We start from the raw sequence: 24,945 nt of genomic DNA, 5'->3' as shown, positions 1-24,945 counted from the left end.
TTATTTCTGTAAAAGCTATTCAATTACTCAGTTTTTAAAATCAGAAGATGACCATGTTTACTAGATTTACAAAAAAGACATAAAACCTTAACAAGTATGTTCCTTATTTAACTTTTTAAGTTTTCAAGGTAGGGAAAAGAAATAGAATTATTTCTGGTCTGAGAAAAAAGAGGAGGCAATAAGACATTTCACTAAAATTGTCCTAAACGTTCTTGTAACAAATGTACATATCATAAGCTGAACTGCAAAGAGAGTATTTTTAAAAAATTATACTAAAGGGAAGAGAAAGAAGGGCAAGATACTGTGGAAAATTATGGAGAAATGGAGAAATACAGACAGTAAAAATAACTTTTTGAGAGAAGCTTTCAGACCAGCTGTAACACTGAGCCACAGAGACTTCCGGAGAATTAAATAGTACTACTGATTAAAGAAAAAAAAACCCAAAACATTCCAAAATAGTCCATAAGTGTTTATTTTTCCAACTGGCTCACTGAGACTTAAGGTATCATCATCCATCTGTTTTTAGAAGTACTGCTCTGTATAACTGAAGAAGAACTAGGGGAAAAGCCCAGTTCTAAGTGAATCATGCCCTTTCTCACTGATGGTACAGAGAACCCAGGGAAAGCCTTCTCAGCAGGGGATGTAGCTGGTCCAAGAGCTCAGACATCTGCTGGAGCCTGCCCAGCACTGCCATGACCTTTTTACCTGCCTTTTAAAGCCCCACAGAGCTCACCTTCCCTGAGATTGTCCAGCACTCTCGAGAGGCACACTTAATGCATGACAACAGGACAAACTGCTGCACAAACTCCAGTCACCACTGTCACATTTATTAAGTACATAAGCACACAGTCACACAAGATCCAGACAGAAAACACCCAAAGGTTCTTCAGCTTTCTTGAGTACAAGAAAAAGTGAGATGAAGAGGCTGTGAAAGCTGCATCCTCTTCCCCAACTAAGAATCAATTTAAACGTAAAAATGTTCCTGGCAGAAGTTAAATGGGTTCTTCTTCATGTTTAAGCTAAACAGAAATTTCAACATCCTTGAAAATGTATTCCAGGGACAAGCTACCCTCACCATTACAAAATCTTTCTCTGAAGTTCAAGTTTACGTCCTTTGGTGCAATTTCAATCCATTAAATGCCCAAAGGCCCCTAGACCAGTTAACTCCTGTGTACAAAGTCCCTTCATACTTGAAGTCCTTCTCCAGACATGAAAGAAAAACAAATAAAGTAATAAAGAAGACTCCCAAACAGACTTTTAAGTTGCAGATAGGCTTCTTTCTTTTATGCCTCCCTGCCGTGGACACCTGAACGTTCCTGACCACCTACACTGGAGTATGAAGCTGGTCTATACATTTTCTGAAGGGCACAAAATGAAAACATTATTTCAGCTGAGACCTTACCTGTACAAATCATAATAGGAGTATTATTTTACTATATGTATGTACTATCTCTATGTACTATATTATGTACAAAACAAAACAGGAATATGATTTGCCACATATAGTACTGGTCATAAATCCCAGGGTGCCATTTCCTTAAAAAGAATATGACATTGCTGAGTCATACTTGGTTTATGACCTACCTACACTCTACACCTCCTTTTCTATGTAACTACCACACTATTGATCCCTGCTATTGTACATTCATGGACTCAACACTTTGCACTTTTCCCTGCTGCATGCACCTACTAATTCACATCCCATAACCAAAACTTGACAAATACCTGTTTCCAGAAGTGCCTTTAGAGTTGCCTGGTTTTCTATCACCTGAGTATGTACCATCAATGACCTTCCTACATCATCAGAAATACCAAAACCAGGACAGACCTCTCCAGAAATTACACCCTTCCAATTCAACACAAATAAGCAAAGAGTATTTTAAGCTAACAAACTTATGTAACAGGATACTTTAATCCATTTGAAAAACCCACTGCACTTTGACTGTAGCAAACTGCTACATTATTAAAAAATAATTAGCTTGTGCTTTGATAGTGCAGAGCATGAAGCAGGAGACACTGAGAAGGGGGCCTACAACAACACAGTGCTCCCCTGCACAAAGGCAGAGTCTTCGCACCTCGTGCATACAAATCCTCTTTTGTTCTTCCTTCCCTATCAGGTCTGCTTTTCTTTGAGATGAGTTTTTCCTTCAATCTTTTTTAAGTTTTTATCTCCAAGAACCAGCTTTCTTTCACCTCTGCAAAATGTCTCTTCTTTAATGATTCTACTTTCTTCCTTACCACTCTTTCTCCTTCTCCTTTTTGGAAGTTCACATGCAAGTTTAACTTTACTCTAGTTAATACTTACATTCATTTCAATGAAAATAACCACTGAAATGAAATTAAAACACATGCAGAAGTGCTCACAGGCATAAAGCCTTTGTTATATTCATTTACTTCCTATATTTGTTTTCCTCTCCCTTCCGTTTAAATTTAAGTAGTTTGAGAACAATCCCCCAGTTAGTTTTGCACATTTCAAAGTTTACAAAATTTTTTTAAAAACTGTGCTATGCTTGCCAGAGACAAAAAACCCACACATCCAACACATTCTACTCTGCTGTCTCTAGTTCTACTCCGCTGCTTCTGTTTCTATATCTACCTTGGTAATCATTTATCTCCATCTCATGACAAGTCCCAGCCACACATAAGTATGACTGGTCCACAAAATTAATTGACCTAAGCACTAATTGTTCTAGGCACCAGGTAGCACTGGATGGCTGGAGAAAGTATATAAGCAAACACAGGGACAATGCCTCCTCTGGCACACATTTACAGCTTCCAGAGTCCTTATATTAGGAACTTTTTTGAGCCAGAGATCCTGGTGTTCAAGTAGGTCTTTGTGAACTTTTTCTATGTGAATTCTGTCAGACACTAGGAATAATGTGCATACCACTCCCAAGAACCATCACAACTTTAGGTCTGATTTTAAAAGATTCCTAACCTGACCTGCAACTCTGACTACACTCACAAGTGGAGAAAGAGAAAGAAATCAGGCTGATCATCAGCCTGCTACACAGCTCCTGTCACTGGAAAAGATACATGAGAAGGAACAATACCTACAGAAAGGCATGCCCAAATAGACTGATGAAATACAAATCTCACTCTTAAAAACATGATTTTTGAGTCAATACCACTGGTGAAACACAATTTAATTTCTACCTAAAGGTGATCTGAAACTATATAATTTATAGCAATACATAGATAAACAGGGAGAGCAGGAAATTGCTTGGGATCCAAATGCAATTGCATGATTTTCTTAGAAATCTCAGTTTGCTCCAAACTTCAGCATAGAAAGAAATGTGGTACTGGATCTGTGATGGCCATTCCCCATTTTGAAACTAGAGGCCTCAAAATACTGTATTTCTTAGAAGTTAATTAAAATTAAAAGCCACTTTTTAAAAAATAAATAAAAAATAAAGGCATCTTTTCATATCCACATACAAATATGTAAAAAAAACATATAACTATACTAGTAACCCCCCACTGGAGAAAGGCTGAAGCATGCTTACTATTAACTATCAAAAGAACTCACACGAAAAAAGGCAACAAATAACACAAAAATAGGAAAGCTTCAGTTTATACTTTCCTAGGTACCAAGGAATCTGAACAAGAAAGAGGAACTAATTGAAAATCTGGCTTTATCTACTCCATCATCCACAGTACAACTTGTCTGTATCACAAAGAAATTCTTAAGAGCCACAGTCCCTTATTAATAATATCATGGTCTGTTTTCCCACTGGAGCTGTGCTACTTGCATTCTTGCTCATTTGAAAATTATTTATATATTTTAAACTGCTTACTGCAGTAGCTGAATAGAACACAAAAAAGCAGCAAATGTAATGAACCAGCTATCCACATGTCATAGCTTTGGGGAATTACTAGGAACATAACCTATCTTTGATGTAAATACATGGACTAGACACTTGTAAAAAAAAATAAACTTTAACATAAAATTACAAGAAAAGAAAGAGTGAGCGAACTGAACAATATCCACTTCAGATTCTCATTAAAAAAATCCCCTGTTTCTTCCATCTCATCCATTGTTTTAAGCCTCGTGGTTTGGACTCCTGGGGGAGAAGCCTGCATGAAGTGGTGTTTCGGACATTCCTCAGCACCATGTTCTAAGAAATCATTCTTGCCCAAGTGCTCTCTGTCTTCTCCACATTTTTAGTACTATTCAGGAAAGTACATGCTTTGCCTTGTTTTTCAAAGCAGCTTCCTTAACATAACACTCTTCCCACTACCCCCAGTACCTTTACAGATTCCATTAAGGCCTCAGAAGACAACTTTGTTTGTAAAAAACCCTCTCTTAACATCTTGTGCAGGGAGGCATTGCTCGGTTTTCCTTCCCACTACTGCTCCACCCAGTCCATTTTCTTAAAAATGCTTTCATTCTACTTGTTTGTGTTTTGCTCACTCTGAAGTTGCAGAGAAAAAAATGAAAGTACAGAAACAACCCCAGTTACTTGTCTGAGTTTCAAATTCTCTGAGATAACCTCCTTATACCTCCTCATCATCACACACTTATCAGCAAAACACATGCTGTGCTCACAGTGCAATGGCTTCTATCTCCTTTATGGTTTTGCACATGCAAAAATCCACACTTCCCAGGCTTGCAGTAGAATGTAGATGCTGCCAATGTCACAGCTCATATGAAAAGCAGAGTAAGCTGAAGAGGCAGCCTGACCTCCTTCACAAGGCACCACGTTACTTTCCTGTCTCCCTCTTCATTAAGAGACCTTAAGGCTTCAGGTAAAGACAGGTTAGCAGCTCAGGTGGGCGCACTTTCAGAACTCAGGCACTGATACAGTCAGATGCTGGAGTTGCAGGGAGATCTTGTGCCAAAACAGAAAAGCCGCAGCTGAAGCCTAGAAAGCTTAAGCAGGCATTAAAGGAATTTGATAGTGTATGTGAACTAGAGAGGTGATGAACTCCATCTCTCAGCTGTGGCAGCTAAAAAATGAACATAAAGCCTATGCATCATAAAACTCTTACTCCATACTAGCTGACAGAAACAAACAATAGCCTTTTAAAAACATCAATAAAATAAAGCAAAATGTTAATGGGGTTTCAGAGGATCCAGATTTGAAACTGCAAACATCATCAGGATGTACAATTTACAAATGTACAATTTACAAATTCAATACTGAATTTCAATACTGAAAGCTTCCCTGTATGGGGAAAAAAAGAATCTGCATGCCACTGCTACTCAGTGCAGTTTCTAAGACCACTTCTGCAAGATTTCTGCAAGTTTTTATGATCATCTATGAGTGGACAGGAGAGAACAATAGTAAAACCAAATTAATTAATGTATTTGGAATTCAAAGGATGCAAATATACTAAACAAAATGCATTTATTTAAGGCCTCAACCAAAAACCACTGAATTCAACAGAAGCTTTTCCTTCTAGTAAATTCTAGGTTAAGCCTTTTAACATATAGAGTTGCAAGCTGTGAAGAAGTAAGGACAAAACACTGGCTGGGACTAACCAAATTATTGTGATACTCACCTCTTTGCCTTAGACTAGACAGTTTCAGGGGGATGGGGAAGAAGAAACTCACTGAAAAGGGAGCCTGACTTTTAATGGACACTCTCCTGTTTCTTTTGAAATGGGGTAAGGTCCAGTATCCCTCTCTTACATAGCAAACTTGTACCTTCTCTTGCCCTCTATTTCTGCCCTCTGCAGGCCACATGCCCTGCTTCACCCAGCCAAGAGAAATTTCAAGAACCAAAATGAAAAGTTATTCAAGAATCTAAGACAGTTCTGTCCTCTCCTTTAGCCAGTTGAATTAAGTGCTTATTACTAGCAAGTAAAGATGAAGCATACTAAGAAGTGACTTGAAATCCCACTCCGTTTTATTCTTCACTCAGTACTAATATTCATAAACCCCATTATTTATAAACCCCAACATTCATGTATGAAACTCGACATTCCTAATGAAAATGGCATCTATTCCCTTAAGAATATTTCTATTTATAATATCATCAAAACAGATTTTTACAGGGCTTTTAAAAACAAAATCAACAAAACACTGAGGGGAAGGAAAAAACCCTGTATCTTCCAATTACATAAAGTAGGGGAAAAACCAACCATACAACAATGAATGTACTAAGTTTCATGAAGAAATCCATCTCCCCAGAAATGCTTTCTCAAGTTTTTCAATAAGGAATTACAATACTACAGTTGCATTTTACATTAAAATAAAGCAGTAACATACTTTTCAAACAAATGTCTTCCAACTTCAGCATCTACTGCACTCAGTGGATCATCCAAAAGATAGATGTCTGCATCTTGATACACGGCTCTAAAAGGTTTAAAGAAATGTCAGTATCACAAAGTCTTACATTAGTTTACTTCAGTCATTGGAGTCTGACAATTTATAAATTTTAGAAACAGCAAGAAACACTAGCCTGGCCAGATTTACACGGGCCTTCTGTCCCCCACTCAGAGTGGCTCCACGATCTCCTATTACTGTTAGGTCACCATTCGCCAGTAATTCCAAGTCCTGCGAATGTGAAAAAACAGATAATTATTTTTTTTTTAAAAGTCATTTTAACTTCAGAGACTGGCAAAGCTGTTTCACTTCTTATTTGAAAAGTATTAATCTAACACATTAAAATACAAGGTTTTATACTAAACGTAATATCTGTTGTTACTTTTTGACTCTATACTTTCAGCAAAAGGTAATTGAGAAAGCAGAAAATATAGATGAGATCCTAAAGTTCACTTTCTCTACAGCTGTGCCAGAGGAAAGTGCACTACTATCCTTAGTCTTACAAGGAATATTTATTGTTGATTCAGAAAATTCAATAAAATACTAAAAAGTCTAACAGTAAATTTGTTTGTTTTTATTAGAACAAAATTAGCTGTCACAAAAAATAAAAACTGAAGTAACTATTATCAGTAAATTATCTTGCCAATGTCCTTAAAAACTGCATTGTTTTTATTCTTACTTCAATGTATTCAGGAAAAATAACTACAACATTCATCACACTGATTTGGTTAATTTGAGACCTCAGGACTGTGGATAACAACAAAATTATAGTGTTCCATGTCATATTACTGTATTTTCTACTCAGGAAATACAGAAGTCTCTACATTAAGCTACAAAATATATTCTTAAAGCTTATTCACAGCTTTTATAAGACACATAAGTTTGCAAGAAAACTATGAAAGCAAATCTACCATCAATATGAAGTGGGGATTTTTTTTAATGCTGTTTTCTGTCTTTTAAAGTCATTAAAACCTTAAGTTTAGACAACAACATGACTGAATATCAGCAGGAGATACTAAAACTCTATCTGCCAAGTGTAAAAATCTTGCAAAAAGATGTTCATTACAGTAACCATCTGCTTTTCACCTGTGTCACTGCTGACAGAAATATCATAACATGCTGCACGAAACCTTTTTAGCTGCCAAGCAAAATGTCTGTTTCTTGACAAATCTGGCTTAATCCTCTTCTCTATCTCATGTCACAAACTCCTTTGCACACAAACCTTTCAAATATATTTCTTCATATAACTACTTGGGTTCAGCAAGTTCTCCAGTACATAGCCCTAAGGTTCTTTTGATAGCTGTTGGCAATGCATAACACACAGCAAACATGACATTTATTTCAAAGGAAAGCATATAGGATATTTACAAAATGAAAGTCACAGAGAGTGCTAGCTTGATCATTTGTGTTCTGCCTCTTACTGCATTTGCACACACCCCTACCACAACACACATGAAAAGGGCTAAAATGTAATTATGAAACAAAATAATAGGGAACAGCTTTTCCCAAATGTGTTAGCGCTCCACACATGCTGTATCTCCCCCTAGTGAAAGTTTTGGGAATCAGAAGAGGATGCCTTACACAAGGATGGCAAAAATAACTGCAAATTTCTGATAAGTAACAGGAGTTATTTCACAAGCTACTTACATCATTCCGTCATACATTGCATCATGCACCACAGGTCTGAAAGAACACTAAAATAAAAATAAACTTCATGGAAAGAAAATACACTAAGAGAAAGCCTTACCTTTTTAAGAGCACAGACTTTTAAAACATTCTCATATTTTTCTTTCTCATATTCCTTGTCAAACAGTATATTACTTCTCACAGTGCCAGAAAACACCCAAGGCTGCTGCGAAACGTAGGCAATTCTTCCAGTAACATTTATCAAACCTTTGTCTTTAGGCAGTTCACCAAGCACGGCACTTAAGAGCGAAGACTGGAAAAGATTTAAAAGAAAATAAATTAAAAAGTTTGGTTGCATAAAAGACATCACAGAGACTGAGCAGTGTTTACTGGCACGATGGTCTATTTCACCTTGTGTCTCAAACTACTGCTAACGGTAGAAAAGCACTAGTACCCTTTTCATGCAGTCTTGAAGCAACACAAAAAATACTGTTTAGTTCCACATCACCTCCTCCCAACCCTGAAGGACATTGGCCTATCTTGAATGCCAGTATCCTGATGTGGAATGTGTGATTACATACATAAAGGAACTGTGTATTTTCAGGTTTCTAGTTTTCACATTTAATGGACTCAAAAGCCTCATGAAATGGTGTAAATATTAAGACTTACTTTTCCAGCTCCTACAGGACCAATCACAGCCAGTAATTCCCCTCGTCTGACAGTAAATGAAATTTGTTGAAGTGCTGGGGTTTCTAAACTCTGGGAATTGAGAAAAAGTCAGGATTTCTCAGTAATGAAACACAAACCATCAAAATAAATACTTAGAAACAGAAAACAATGTGCATACATCATTATAAACTACCAGCCCATATGCCCACTGTATCTTCAGGCATATGGTTTTTGCCTCTTCAGTAATTCACAAACACTTTTGAAAGACCGTCATCCTTCACCACGAACATGCAACACAGCTAAAATAGCACTCAAGGAAGAAGGAGGCCAAAGGCAGCAGAAGCAGGGCTTCCTCATCTGAGTGGCAGCCTTGGAAACACGAGCTGGGCGCTGGCCACCACACCAGCATTCCCAGCCCCAGCACAAGACTCAGCGACTCCAAGCACACAGACAAATGGAGGGCTGAGGCTCTCAGAGCCTCAGGAAAGCCAGGGCTGTGTTTGCTCTAGTCAAGGCTCTATCCAAAGTAAAACCAGAAACATGCCGTTTGATTTCACACAACTTCATCTTGCACACTGGATATTCATTCATACTGCCCTTGGACTGTCTGTTTAACATTCCTTTCCAGTATGCCTATCCTTCAAGTTATGGATGAGCTTATTTCCCAACATATTTTGCACCTCTTCTATCAAGGTTGCAAAAATGCCTACTAGTGGAAAGAAAGGATGCTCATGTCTTTAACAGCTATGCTAAACAGCAACTTCTAAGGACCTGGTGCAGCTCCCTCTCATTAAAGCAAAACACCTTTGTAACAGAATCTGCCTTTACATGCAACTTCACCCACACTAAGCATGACTGACATGAACATGCAAGCAGTAAAACATAAGCATTAAAAAAACCCCAAACAAGTACTTCGATTAAAGAGCCAGCCAAAAGCACAGCCTTAAGCTCCAGAAACAGAAGAGCAAGGTTAAGAATACCTCAATATCTCCAGCCACTTTTTGAAGTTCAAGTAGCTGAAAAGGCCATCGGCTTAACTCCATACAAAAGAACAAGAAAAATGTTCTGGGACTACATAAGGAGGAAGCCTGCAATTCATTTGAAATTTTTTGGGAAGAAACAAACCCACATCTATGATGGCTGGGATAGCACACACGTGCTCACTCGTGCCAGGAGAAATCCCCGGCAGGCAGCCCCGCTGCCAGAGCTCTCGGACTCACTGCACTGTTCACATGAGATGCTCACGCTGCCAGAAGCTGAACTCCGGCTCCTTGGGCAGCTCTGCTAAACCACTTTTGCTGCCACTGGAAACTTCCACGAGGTGGCACCAACGGGACTTTTTTCCTTTTCTCTGCACAACCCCACCCCACCCACCCCAAGCAGCATCTGACCCCGAAGTTGATTCCTCTGTCCAGAGCACACAGCTCAGGTGCTCACCTAATGCTAAGGTCAGGAGAACCCTACGAATTTATGGCAGCCAAAGATTTTCTATTTTTTTTTAACACGGAGTTTGTAGGAAGAGAAAATATCTCTTATTAAATCAACGTCTAGATGGAAAGAAAAATAAGCTCTCAGACACACAGGCTCCTCTTCAGACCTCTTGAGGCAGTGCTTCTGTATTCACAGAAGTGCAAAGACATTTCCACCCACATCAAAAATTTAAAAAAACCATAACGTAAGAGCCAAAAAAACATTACAGAAAGATTTTTAACAAGTTCCTACATTATTACTGCCACACTAAAGCAATACTGGAAGCTATCATAGAGCCTACACAAAACTAGTAATTCAAGCAAACAGCACAGCAACACGTACCTAAGGGGCAATGACATTTTTGCAAAATAGTATTCCTTATAATTAAAGACAATTTGTCCTGAATTTATCACATCTATTTTTAGCACTAAACTGAGGCACTTAAATTAGTGCACAGACTAATACTGCAGTTAAGTTCACCTGACAGCTCATTATCACAAATGTCCCAGCTCCCCTGTGCCCTGTCAGTTTGCTGTGTCTCCAGCTTTCCTCCTTCTGCCTAACCTTGCATGTGCTGTTCATGGGACTCAGCTACCAGAAAGCTAATCTCATTAAAAGTGATTCATTTTCTATTGCTTCATCCCTCCAAACTGCTTCACCACAAGGTCATACAAACCAGCATTAACAACCAGAATAAGTGAGGCAACAGACAGAGTTGCAAGGGCAAGAGGACACAAGAATGATCCCTTCAGGGGCAGCAACTCCTTAAGTGAGCTTGGGCAGACCTTACACGCCCTACAGACAAGAAAACGAAATAGTCCTGCTCACCTAAGGGATACAGAAATCATATATTGCATAGAAGTACTATGCTGCTTAGGTTTCTAAGTATGTAAGGACTAAAATTGCAGGGGATAAATTTGGCTTCTGTTCAAATGCTGACTGTAAATCTGAAGTTGCTCAGTTGAGCAGACAGACTGTTCTGTGAATTCAAGGAACAACAGTAAAAAGCTGTACTGAAGAATCCCTAGTTCCATGCTGGCATCAGACTAGCCTGTGGTACTCAAAGTAATACTTGCCTAAGTAAAACAGAAGTGTGACCAGGAATTAATTGGTTTTGTTTATCTTTTGAGAAACTGTAATACACCATGTTAGGCTGTTTTCCTAAAAGTGTAGCTAATAATCCCTTTTCTGCTTCAAGTGATTTTGGATTCATGGGTTGCTACTTGGTTCTTTTTTTTTAGTACCACTTTTGGGAAACAATCTCTAAAAAATAATAATAAAAAAATTATTATCCTGCTGTAGAGTATCTGTACAGACATCCAAAGTGTCTTGAGAAACCTAGTCAGGGTAGCAAGCTAAGCCTGCTACTTGACAAAGGATAACATATTTATATTACTCCTTTCATAACTCATCTCCATCAGAACTTATCCCTTTTTTCAGTGAGCAAATCTATAAAATTATCTTGCATCATTTTAAGAGTATATAATAGAAACTTTCTGAGCACATCTTAACAGTTCTGAGAGAACTGTTCTTCTCCTATGCACACTGCAATTAAATATCAAAATGAAAGTTACATTAACAGTTTTGTGGATGGCTTGTTGGTTTGGGTTTTGGGGTTTTTTTAACTGAAAGAAACCAGTAATTCCAGTTATGCCACCCTGCTTTATGCAATATAAACAACTCAAAAAAAAAAAAAAAGTGTTTTATGGGCACTTTATGCAAACATTTCCTATAAATTGTTAATGGCAGTACTGAAGTCAGCTTTAGAAGAAAACAAAGACTAAGCAATACACTACATTTTGCATTTGAATGTATTCACAATCAAGTCTTTCGTATCAATTAATTGTTAAAAACTTGATCAATGCCTCAGAAATATTGATGTCACAGAGAAGTCTGAGAAAGTAAAGCAGAATAAAATAGCTATTTTCTTTTGCAGCTGAGTAGCTGCAAGTAGACCCTCAAATATGTTTTCACACCTGATCCTCCTTGGGACACAGCACAGGTAGGGGAACAAGGTTTAGAAAGGGAAATACTTGATGTCTTACTTGTATTACATTTATGTGCAAAAGTCATTTTTAGAGCTTCCAGCACCTGTAATGGAGACTGAAATCTCTCTTGTGTGAGGATACTGGCAGGTTGCAATAGTGCAATTCATCACAAATTGCTGGCTTACCATAGCAATTAAAGTTAAAGAGAAACAGTCAACCTTTGCCTTTCTTCCATAAAAGAGACATACAATAAATTTATCACATGTTTATTGTCCTTTTTTCTAGCCATTTTGGCGAGTTTGGTGCATTTTAAGCAGAAAAAATGTGCAGCTGAACAGTCCCAAAATACAGAGCTAAAAATATGTGCTGACTTGTCTCTAAAGCTTTCTAATCTGTTGTGAGAAGCATAATATTGTACTGGTTCTAGACTAATAGACTGATCAAGCATTCAGTTCACAAAAAAAACCCCACATGATCAGGCCCACCTTGCTGTGTGGTGTGTCCTTAATTCCAAATTAAGTACCTCAGCCACAATACAGTCCTGCTTAATAAAAAGAGATATTTTCCCAGAGAAACGCAAGGTTTTTCATTTAGTATAGTATTAAGAAATAGCTGCTTTTAAGATGCACTTGATAGTATTTTCAGTACTATTCTACAGAGTTAGCTTAACATACTGAAAAGATTCTCAAGCTCAAAGGATGGAGCATAACATATCAGCACACTATACATACACACACTGCATTTTAAGATTTCAAATGCCAGTAGCACCAATATACCTAACATGTAAGTAAATTTACCTTATCCCAATAGCAAGTCAAATCTTGAACATGAAGAATGATATTTTCATTATTGCCATGCAGTTGTGGCTTGAAGTGTGAGACTTCATCAAGCATCAGAAAGTTCTGCAATAAAAGAGAAGCAGAGGATCTTGCTTAAAGTGAGACTGAGAATGGGAAAGGAACCCAAACACAGTTTTTTAAAGCAGCATACAGAGCATTAATCATGGGACTGGGAAAAACAACTACAAACTGATCAAAGAATTACATTTCCAAAGCAATGCACAACTACAACAGTGTACCTCTAACTAGCTAATGCTCGCTCCCAAAAAACATCCAGAAGTGCAGATTTAATAGGAAAGGACTCTAACAATCACCTGCTCAATAAAGAATTCCAGAAAGAAATGGATCTTGAGAACCTGTCCTGTCCTTTCCTTGAATCACTGACAACTTTTGAAATTGTTTAACACCCTCTTTCCATGCAGAAGAGGTGAAACCCTCACTGCCACACCTTCTCATTCCACTGCTTTGATGGCAAAGACTTATGTTGTTTCATTGGAAGAGTAACAAGGTCACAGTAAACAGCTGTCCTCTGTCTCTATTAAGTATTCTTCAAGTGACCAATAGAAGACAGAACACTATCTGAATGTTTCCTTATTTCAAAGCCCAGGATATTAACAAAAAAAGAAACCTGCTTACATCTGCATAACTGGCTCACTGCACTTTCACTACTGCACTTCTACATTACATCCCAGTCAGCAAATTATTCCTTCAATTTGCATAAGCGTGCACTTTGTACCATAGCCACACTTCTACCACACCTTGCCTGATGCTAGATTATAAATATCCCAAACACATTTAGAAAGGAAAGGCGCTATTTCCACAGAAAACTTTCAAGGATAACAGCTACCACAGTTTTATGACAAAACACAAGGAATTATTTTATCCTTTGACTCACAGAGTCTAAGGACCTTAAACAGGCAGCAGCAGACAATATTTTGGGAAGAGAAGGAATGTCTTGATCATAAAAGCCAACACTAGTTAACAAGTAATTAGCTAAGAGTTTGCAGATGTGAGATAGCTGCTGAACACTCACAGAAAGCAGTAACTAAGAGGAAGCAGGAGGAGGATGTCAGGAGCTGTATGAGGGCAGGGAGATTACTGCTAGGCTTTTACAGGCACAGAGGTACTGCTCAGACTCCAGCTGGTGCACATTGTTACAGAGGGCAGTGAAAAGCCAAGCATTTTAACACGGCGGTCCACAGCGTACAACACACTCTTGCTCTGTTAGCACCAGGCACTACCAATGCTCATTCTTACTGAATTTGAGTCTTCACTCCAGCACTGAAAGCAGCCACAAGACAGAAGCTGGGGCTCGTATCTGTCCTCCATGGGTGACAGGGTACTGCAGTGTGAATTATGAATCCTATAGCTCCCATCTGCCTGCTTTGTTCTTCAAACCCCAATCCCAGCATGCCTGCCTATCTGTACACATGTTCCTCTTACTTCAGAAACATTTGCAACACCTCTTTGCCATGCACACTTTTCTCCTACATCTCAGCCTACCCTACAGCGCATGTCACACTTTTTGTACTCACACCACGTCCTGTTTCCAAAACAGGTTATTTCATTACAAATCCCAAACTGCAAAACCATAGTAAGGCTGCATTTGTCAGTGACGTTAAAACAAAGGCAGAGTAAGACAAGGAATCCACACCCCCTCCTAGTCAGTAAGGCTACCTTGATTCTTCGGATGCTGATCACTGACTCGGACACTCTCTCTACAGCTGAAGGGAAGAACAGGGTCACTGTGAGTCTCACTGCTCCGTAGAGGGACACTGCCACAAACACCTTGCTTGCAGAGATTAATTCACCAAGTAGTACATATGCCATGAAAGTCATGAACACTGTTATTTTGCTTGCCACAAAGAACGAGGCTAAGTTCAGTCCTCGGAGGTAGGAGCTTTTCATAACCATGGCAATCTCCTTCCTAAAAATGCAAAACATAAACAAATCGCGTCAATCTCTCTCATTACTGCTACCCTCAACAATACGATGAGGGAAACCCCCTCTCAGGATTTTACTTTCATATCCTTGCTCCTCCCCTTGCACCACCCCAACTCCTATGCAAACAACTCTGAATAAGACATGTTATATGGTAAATAACAAAAACAAACAAACAAAAAAACCAACACAAAACAAAACAAAAAAAACCAACCAGAATTTAAGAGGCTTGGAAATTCAGAGGAGAAATTCATTATATTTAATATCTTAATAGCTATAGAAAACAACTATTTCTCAGAGTCAGAAAACTAACGCACTATTTTTTTCTTCTCTAGTCAATCTAGTTTTTTAATTCAGATTCTAATCTGCTTCAAATATTTTTGGGCTGCATGCAAAGAGGGGAAAAAAACCTGTATAAAGGCCAAGCACCCACCAACTCCTTATCCTTCCAATATCAAAACCCAGTAGAGTTCAGTCACAAAACTTATGACAAGACCAACACATACTCTGCAGTCGAAAAAAAACAGCAATTTCCAGAAGATCAAGAGTTTGCCCATGGCCAAAGTATCTGTCATTATTCAGCTGCTGCTCCTCAAACTATATCACAGGATTTAGAGTACTTCTTTTCATCTCAGTCTAAATCCTTCCCAGTTTGGACCCTGCTCCTGGCTTCTTTTGCTCTAGGAATTCTGGTTCATAAATTAAGAAAATACTGATCTGTGAGGTCAATTGTTCTGCCCAAACTGAATAGTGATTGAAGTACTGCGCAGACACTGAAGTCTCCCTCCAGCAACTGAAAAGCTGCTGATGCGTTTGTTCTCAATTTCCATTTCAGTTAAACTGCAGTTTCCACTTCTAAATGACTCAACAAGTCCAATCCTCAAAATGTTACTGCACTATCATCTACTATGATGTGGATGCTATCAGGCGTATCTCCTTACTAATATAATCATTCTTCTTTATCAAGAGAACCACAACTTACTCCTTCGCCATATTGTCTACTTTTTGTCTGCTTAACTCTATCAAATATAAAATCCCAAAACAATTCCTGATTTCTCTTTCAACATATTCTGGCAATTCTTAGGGAAAATCTTAATAATTTTGATCACTTTCCACTTGGAACTATACATTAACATTAGAAACTCAGGTTGTGATTATACAATTTGAAGTAAATTAAGCAATCACTAAATGAAGAAAAGGATGCAGGATGCACTACTGGAAAACTAGTTAAGCAACTTTCCCACTACACTTGCCAAATTGGCTGAAGTGACAGACTTTTAAAGAGTTTCAAAGACTTATTTTTTCAGCTTAAGGGTTCACAATCTCTGATCTCCTCCAGAGTACAGAGAAGGAACATTTGTATGTAAACTATTTGAATTTGGTCTAATTCAATTACTTCTACAAGCCTGGATGAAACTCTTTTCCCACTCTTTAATAATCCTTAATAATCCGCTCATTATCTGTGTCTCATCGGCAAGTTTTTTGTGCTGCTCTCCATAAATACCAGATAAATTACAGCCTACCTGCAGGCTGCATATAATATATTACATTGTCTTGAGGCGCAAACTTACATAAAAGGAAACTAATACGGACAGACACGAGAAAAAAGAGCAACGGAGGAGTTCAGATGGCATCTTAGCCACTGTCAAGAGGCAATGTGGAAATAGTGGACAATAAAGCATCTGGCTAAATTTAGGAGTTTTAAGTAGTTTTCCACAACACAGTTCAGGAAAGGAAAGAGGGTTCAAGATGTGTTCTGGAAGATCTTACTTCTTCCCAACATTAAAAAGGAAGCCTCTAATCCTAATGAGGTGTTGAAGATGGAAATCTAAAATTTAGTGATGTGAATACATCCACTGAGGAAGCTCTCAATGAACAAATATCCTCTCTGGCTCCATGCAAGACACTAAAGCTTCCCATCAGTCATGAACATTCAAAGAGCACATTATCCTATAATCCAACAGATAATAGAATCCAACAATTATCTGCGTGTGAAGAAACATCTCAGTGAACATTTGCAATTTTTCAAGCCTGCACATGGATGAAAAGGAAGAAAACTCCTTTTAAGAAAAGGATTTTCAAAATAAAACATTAAAAACAAAAGAGTCAGATAATCTGCAGCAGGATAACAATTTTCTATTTGTATGTTGGAGAGGGACATGACATGAAAATCAGTTTATAAGAAATATGCACCCTACAGTTACCCTTTAGTACTGAATGCTGTTAGTGTCAAGTAAAAGGGAAAATACTGACTGAAAATCAAACATATTAATATGTTTTAATCTGATGTCAAAGAATCGCTGAAATGAATGTCTTAGGATACCAAACTCAGCTGGCCTTGCCAGTTGAATAACAAGGGAATTTCTGATCTACTGTCTCCCTCCCTTCTACCTTTCCCAGGTGGCTTGAGTAATAAAATGCATAAAAGGAGGATGAAACTGCTGCATTACAACTGCTACAGATTATTAGTTGCTTGTTTTGAACACAAATGTTAAAGGAAGCATAAAAAAGCCTGAATTATTCAAGTTTTTGAGGATTTTTTGAATTTTTTATTCCCTTAGAATGTATCTTCATTCCTCCACTCCTGCCATATAAAATTTAAAAAAAACAACCCAAAAAGTGCAAGGAAACTGCATTTTAAAGCACAAAATAAAGCACTTGTTCACATGTAAAAAATGGAAAATTACACTGGTCATACATTAAGATGTCTCTTTCCAAGATTACCTTCTTAAACCATTCACAAGTTCCGCAAATGATTTTTCCCAAGCGTACATCTTTATTATCTTCATACCGCTTATCACTTCATTCATGGTCCTAATCCTGACATCTGTTAAGGCAGCTGTCTTGCTTCTGAAAATAGGACAAAGGAAAAATTCTCAGATTCCCTAAAAAAGACCATCTATGATCGCATAACATATTTACAAAGTTTTTGCTTTTATTTGCAAAGACGATTCACAAAACTGTAACTGCATTGAAGGGTTTTCCTGAAGATCTTAAAGCTGACACACAGCAGGCAGACTTGATATGTTTGCATTCTTAGTTCTCAGGGAACTGTATTAAATACACACAGTATTAAACAACATATCTGTTGTTTATTGCATTTAGAACTAAACAAAAATCAGAAAATCACTTTAAAAATATTTCAAAATGCAAAAACAACCACCCTTGTCATAAAGTTCGTTTGATGTTGTCAAAGAAATTGGCCTCATTTGTGACTTTTTAGGATTAACTGCAGTTGAAAGAGAGATTACACAGCACATGAGCTATAATTCATTAGATAATCTAGATATGGTTTCTTAAAAAAAAAAAAATATTATTTAAGCATTAATTATAATTAACACTAATTTAAGTATATCTATTTTAGACCCACACTATGTTTGCACTGATGGAAAAAATGGAAAATATGTATTATTAAATAATAAAGTCACAGTTTTAATTAGGGAAAAAACATTGAAATTTAGAAGCCACAAAATGAATGCATAAATCATGCTAATAGATCCCACTGTAATTCTGAATTCATTCATGTAGACAAACAGTTTGCACATGGAGAGCTATGACCTTACTTTTGTTAAAACATACCTGTACCTGCCAAATTACTTATTTTTGCATACACTAATGAAAGTTAAGTTTCAGAGCTCATTAAAAAAAAATTCAAATCTTTTTAGAAGGGGTGACTGGGCTTTCTCAGCTTAACCTGTCCCCTGTAAGATTTCTCTCACACACTGGAAGAAATCACCGTAATTATACAACGCAAGTTGAAAGAATTTCAAGTACCTACTCGTGATTTTAAAAAAACTTCTCAGCACCAGCGTTCCATAAATGCTAGGATGGCTGAAGCAGGGTATTAAAAAATATTTATTCAAGGGAACTGACAAAAGGCATTTAGAAACTTGGCCCTAATGCAATCACGGATTCTTAATAACACTGAGGAAAATAACGTAGTCTAAACTAACCACACCAATGTGGAATGAGATTACCTTTGCTACTTCATCTTTTCCTTTTTCAAACAGAAACAGTAACAGAAAAACAATTTCTTAAAGAATGTAATAACTCATTTCTTCCCCGTACACACACCACCACTAGAAAAGGCAAAATTAGTACGTGTTGCTCCTGTCTCTGCAGCAGCAAACAATTCTCGCCTACAATCCTGGAAGTCACCTAACTTCCAGGCTTGGTCTCCACATAATAGAAAGTTGACAATGACAGAAAATAACAAAGTTAACAGAGGTTTCTTTTTTTAAAATGGTGTGAATCAAAAAAGGCTGCAGTTCTCACAAACAAATTTTTCAGCTTTCCTGTTGAAATGTCATCATAGTAACCATCCTATTTCAAATTGCTTTAAAATGCTCAAGAGGTTGGGGGAGTGGTCTTTTTTGTAATTTAAGTTACACTCCCCTTCTTTGCAAAAAGCATATTTTGTACGTACATACCAGAAGCCACAGACACAGTGATATCAAATCAAGTATAGAGATATCCAGTGCATTGATGGTAAATTACCACAGAGAAAAACATGTCCCTGGTATTAAAAATACTAACTTCAGAGTACAAACAGATCAGTCCAATACATGCTCCCATAGCATGTCAAGAGAGCAATAAGAAAGGACCTGAAAATCTTTTGTCTGAGAAGACTCCTCTATGATACTAAAAACCATTCTAAATTAAGCATGCTACAAAATTCCTTTTTGCTTTCACAAGGCATATTTGGTGGGTTTTAATTATGTCTGACACAGCAGTTAGACACAGTTTTTATCTTTTAGAAAAAGGACTTGAAATAAAAATACCCCAGTTGCATGACTAAGCAATGGAAGCATCCAGCTCTTGTGAATAAAATACATATAAATGGTCTTGAGCCCAATAACTGAACTGTTTTCCAAATAATATATTAGGTCATGTATTTTCCAAAACTTCTTGTACTTGTGCAAGTAAAAGCAATCCTGCAAAGTACAGTGGATGCCATTCCACAGGATACTGAATCCACATCTGCAGACTCCCAGAGCACTGAGGCCAATGGCTGCATCATGAACTGGTGTGAATGCGTGTTTATGCGACTGAGTCACAAGAATAATGCTGAATAATAGCACAAATTAACTGCCACACCGAGCATGCTTGGATTTTAGCAAAAGCTTTAATCCTTAAATTACTTCTTCATAGGCTGCTCTCTTTAAATCCATGAAGATTCCCAGCAACTGCCATGTGAACACACTCATCATTACAGAGCTAAAATCTATTCCAGTTTTACCATTAACTCCTGTTCACTGCACGTTTCTGTTCACAAAGAAAATGATCTGTGCACATGGACACAAGCAGAAGCTTGTCTAGTTAACAAATTCTTTCCCTTGCACTGCATCCAAACAAATGGCTGCAACTGAATGGATAAAAAACCTCAAGCACTGTTACACTGCCACTGATTTATTTTTAAAATATGTACCTTCAAGAAAGAGATTTTTGTCACCCTACTGTCTGACCCTGGACAAGTCCACTTATCTCTGCCTCAGTTTCCCATCTGTAAAACTGGGATATTAAAGCCTGCCCCCACAGATAAAGCACCAGCTGAGCACTAGGTATTTTAATTATTGACTCAAACCTCAAAAACTTAGAACTAATGAAAAACAACAATCAGGTAACTAGATACTTATGTATGCATATTTCACATGCAGTGAAAATACGCACCTAAGAACCTATAGTAAGTGTTCTACAAACAGGCTATATCATAAAAAGAAAAGCCCTTAGAATTTGACAGAAAACTCTGAATGGATCATTTGAGAAACAGCCCTTGAACATTATTTGAGAAACAGCACACAAATGTAATGACTTAAGACTACTACACTGGTTACAAATGAAGAGGTCTGTGAGTTGTTTTCATGTCGTAATTCTCATCTTTCTCTTCATACTTGGCCATACAACAGCAATGCCAGGCTTAGTATGCCTAGAAATTTTTTCTTGAAATAAAACTTGAAAAAAACCAAACAGTAACTCACTTAAAGAAATTTTACTTATCCAAAGACCTAAGAGGAACTCATTCAGCAAAAGATGCAAAGAAAGATGCCCAACGCTCCTAAGCAAATGTGTACAGAGTAAAAGAACATCAAAATATTTCCAATTAGATGTAAGAGCCTTTTATAAAGTCATAATGTAAGTTAAGCATGGCTAATTACACATGAAACAGAAAACTGGGATGCAAGAACTTGCCTCAACAATCCCATCAGAAGCAAGTCTTGCTGGGTTTTTTTAGGACAAAGTTATAGAAAAACAAATTAAATTTGTCTGATAATGAAAAATTACTTCAAACTCTTATCTCCACAGCCTAGAACCTTGCAGCTGGAAACCTCATAGCTGGTATCAAAACCACCATGATCAATTTTTTTTCCCTTGTCTCTCAGTTCCTTCCCCTTTTTTCTCTCTGAATCTTAGTCAAGCAGGAGAGAGAGCAAGATCTTTGAACAAGAAACTTCCAGAGCTTTCTGCTGCTACTCCTGTATCACCCCAGTAAGCCACACAGAGAAGGGCTGATTACATGCCCTGTGGAGTAACCACCCCCCAAGAATCACTGCAGGAAGGCAAAGCTTAAGTTTCACAATTCTGTGCCACAATCTACAGCAAGGTAGCTACACAAATAATCAGACTCTTTCAATGTACTAGACAGCTAATGAGTAGCAGATATTTCCAGCATGTTTGGAAGACAGACCACTTCAAGTCCATAATCTGGAATTCAGACATCTCATATTAGCAACTATAAAAAACATTAGCAAAGATAAAAGACACTGCAAAAAATATCCCCAGACACAAGCTGATACTCTGCCTCCACCCAATATGCACATTTTAAAACCCAGCACAGAAAACAGCTACAACTCAAAACATGCAGCCTTACCTGAGGGAAGAAAAAAGCCTCCCAATGCAGGTCTGCACAGGGAGAAGAATAATCAGAACTGCCATTCCTGCGAGACATGATGGGCCTATTTGTGTCCAGAGAAGTACTGTTACTGCTACAGCCTGAAGTGGTCCAGCCCACAAGAAGTGCAAGAAAATTGTTACCTAAACAAATAGTTAAGAATCAAAAATTAGCTTTTGACCTTACCTAACAAATTAAACCTCTAGTAACACTTAGGAAGTATTTCTGCCTGTGGCAAGGCCAGGTTGGATGGGGCTATCAGCAACCTGCTAGTGGAAGGTGTCCCTGTTTGTGGCAGGGGGCTGAAATTAGATGGTCTTTAAGGTCCCTTCCAACACAAAATATTCTATGTTTAAGAAACATCTAGAAGAAATGTTCATTATAAACATTTAATCACCAATTTTAAACAAAACTTTCTTAATTCCAACCCCACAATTTCTCCAGCCCCTTGAAAAGATCTGTAAAATGCTTCTTACTTGATCAAATTTGTTCACATCATTTGACAGCAGGTTTACTATTTGACCAGTGGTAGTTTTCGCCATAGCTACATTACTGAGACGAAGTGCCTAAAAAATTCAGAACAACCTCAAATTATCACAGCTTATAAAGCACAGTACACCTGTACACACAAGATTCAATACATAAATACAGTACCAGGCCTAAAGCTGAAGGCACATCTCAGCTTTTGCCTGAGAGCACTGGGGGCTTAGATAAAATAAGGGTTAGACTAAATATCCTAAACAAAGTCCCAAAGAAAAGAGTATTAAAAAAAAAAGGTCAAGGGAAGGACTGTGAGAATAAAAACTCCCTATCTTCATGTCTGAAGTGATTAAAAATATGAAAATACCAACACAGCAAGTCACTAAGCAAAAGAGCTGTAAATTTCCATGTGCACTGTTCTCCCCCTCACTGTGAGCATCTGTACAAAACAGGAACAGAAAATTCCACCTGAAGGCCAGATTAAAGTCAGAACAGGCCAATTGCAAGCATTCTGTTTTGAACGTGTTATCTGACAGAAGGCAAAAACCCCTCAAGTTATTAATAAAATTATTAATCTTTGTCAATCAGAGTGTCCCTTTACAATTCACTAACTCTTGAAAAATCGTATATGAATTATATAAAATTAAGTTTAGCACATGCTATGAAAAACAGCAAGATTAAATATCAAGTATTTTTATACATTAATAAAGAAGTTAGTCAGTAGAAAATAATATGTTTACAAAATATCCCCACCCAAAAAATCACATATGGAAATATGCAGTCTGAACCTTACTGTAAAGATCCAAACTGAAATTCCTCAAAAATACTGATAACACACCCAGCTTTCTTCGACACCTACTAGAAGGAAAACATAGGTTTGCAGCACAAGTTAAAAAAAATATATATAAAGCATGTTAGATGTTTTTCTGTACAGAAATGGTTCACTCCTCAAAAACATTTCACATTTTTAGGCAGTGCACATCTACTTCTCCCTCTCCAAACATTATTAGGGCTCCTTTCTAACCAATAATCAAACCTGAAGAGCACTCATTGTTTCAAAAATTGCTCCAGCATTTTGAAACAAATACAAGAACATCAGCCATCAAAGTACTATTCAAAGCATCATTTCAAACAAGGTTCCTTATATTTTTTGCACCTCACTTTTGTGTTAGAAAGGTATTGTTAATCACAGAGAAAACCCCAACTCTAACTTCATTGAAACCAGCAGGCAGAAATTAAAACTCCACTAATTCCTCCGACACTCCAAAAAAATAAATGTAGGATACTGGGTTTATGAAAGATCAGATTTAGTTATTTGAGAAAATTATTGCTTCATTCCCTGTCTTCAGCCACGTGTCTCTCATCCACCTGACATCCCCCAGGTAGCTGCCTGCTGCTGTCATATTTGCTCCACACCACACGTTGAGGTTGGTAAGCTCTGAGAAAAGCTGCTAGAAATCCACAGATCATAAGAACAGGAGTTCACATGATTCATGTTTGGAGACATTTCCCATCAGGATGTGTTTACAGCACCTCTTGTACAATGTATTTGCTGCCTGAGGTTGACCTGAACAATCAGAAGACCACGCCAGTGTCTTGCTCGTGGCCTATAGCCTGGGTCTGTCTTGGACCTGCCACACAATCAGCTTCCAGACTTCTTCCTAGCTATTTCTACATAAGCAGCAAAAACAGTTTTAATATGATTCTATGAGTCCACGTCATTTTGACCAAGACAGTTTCAGGAGGAACCACACAAACATTTGAGCCAAAAGAGCATGCTCATCTGTGACCGATTTGTCTTCTCAGGGAAGAGGCAGCCATTCCCATTGTCAGTGGCAATGCAGTTTTAGTATTTCCTTGCTTCCTTCTTGGTTTTGATTGTTTTTCTTTTGTTTTTAAGTGAAATAAGCCTTGCATTTTCCTGGCTGAATGGATCTGCCTTGACTGCAAAGTAGCAGTTTTACTTTCATAACCAATTTCTACCAAAAAGTCCTGGTTTGGTACCTTCCTCTTTTTACTACATCTATACACAGCCCCATATGAGCTGAGGAAAACTAACTCCATCCCAGCTAAAGTCAGAACACTGACCTCAAAGAATTTCTAAAAGCTAAGTCTTAAAAAAAATACAACAAAAACCAGTTTCCCGAAAGTAGCCTTTGATTTAAAAACTAAGTTCCAAGTCCACACGAGACAGATTACATTTTCATTTTTGTTACAAGTTTTCTATGTGCATCACTAATACTTCTTACTGGTAACAAAACTTCTTAAAAGTTTGAATACAGGGTCTTTGCAAATTAGATTTGAACTTTCCAGTAAATGAAAAAGGGTCTAAAATTTAATTATGAACACTTGAAGTTCTGTGTTAAGAATGCTCTCATATCCAATCTATTTATCCTTACAAATCCAAGATTTTATTTTCTACAGCAATTAACAAACTCTGCTAAAGTGCTGGTAAATAAACACCCAGGTTTCTTTTGAAAGCCTGTATGAGGTTAAAGAGAAAATATGACCTATTTATAAGTAGCACATAATGAAGATAAATTATTAGAAAGGTTTGTCAATGTTCTGCTGTTACCTCAACTCTCACTCTCAGAAGTAAACACGAGGGCAGATTAATTTTCCATTTAATCCCATCTCTAGAAACAAGCGTGCATATTACAAATATTTGTTTTCCAAGCTCCTAAGCCACTATCAACCCAGCAACAAACACCATCACTATATACGTCTTGCATTAATTTAGTTTTGATAATCTGTTAGGTAAATTAATACCTT

The 24,945-nt window shown here is 37.5% G+C and overlaps 1 protein-coding gene across 1 annotated transcript in view; it reads right to left on the bottom strand.

The window, feature by feature from the left end:
* ABCC4 (ATP binding cassette subfamily C member 4 (PEL blood group)) overlaps positions 1-24,945 on the bottom strand; it is a 142,235-nt gene that overhangs the window by 99,858 nt on the left and 17,432 nt on the right. The window contains exons 5-13 of the mRNA XM_005516443.3: positions 22,170-22,259; positions 21,673-21,836; positions 17,529-17,654; positions 14,541-14,790; positions 12,822-12,926; positions 8,567-8,656; positions 8,019-8,210; positions 6,408-6,502; positions 6,215-6,301 (exon numbers count right to left, since the gene is read on the bottom strand). Coding sequence (XP_005516500.2) covers positions 6,215-6,301; positions 6,408-6,502; positions 8,019-8,210; positions 8,567-8,656; positions 12,822-12,926; positions 14,541-14,790; positions 17,529-17,654; positions 21,673-21,836; positions 22,170-22,259 — 1,199 coding nt within the window. The remainder of the gene's footprint in view (positions 1-6,214; positions 6,302-6,407; positions 6,503-8,018; positions 8,211-8,566; positions 8,657-12,821; positions 12,927-14,540; positions 14,791-17,528; positions 17,655-21,672; positions 21,837-22,169; positions 22,260-24,945) is intronic.

This window comes from Pseudopodoces humilis, chromosome 2, assembly GCF_049639895.1.
Source record: "Pseudopodoces humilis isolate 2021_Gansu_Grassland_sample_001 chromosome 2, ASM4963989v1, whole genome shotgun sequence".
Lineage (NCBI taxonomy): Eukaryota > Metazoa > Chordata > Aves > Passeriformes > Paridae > Pseudopodoces > Pseudopodoces humilis.
This window is presented reverse-complemented; position numbering and strand designations above follow the sequence as displayed.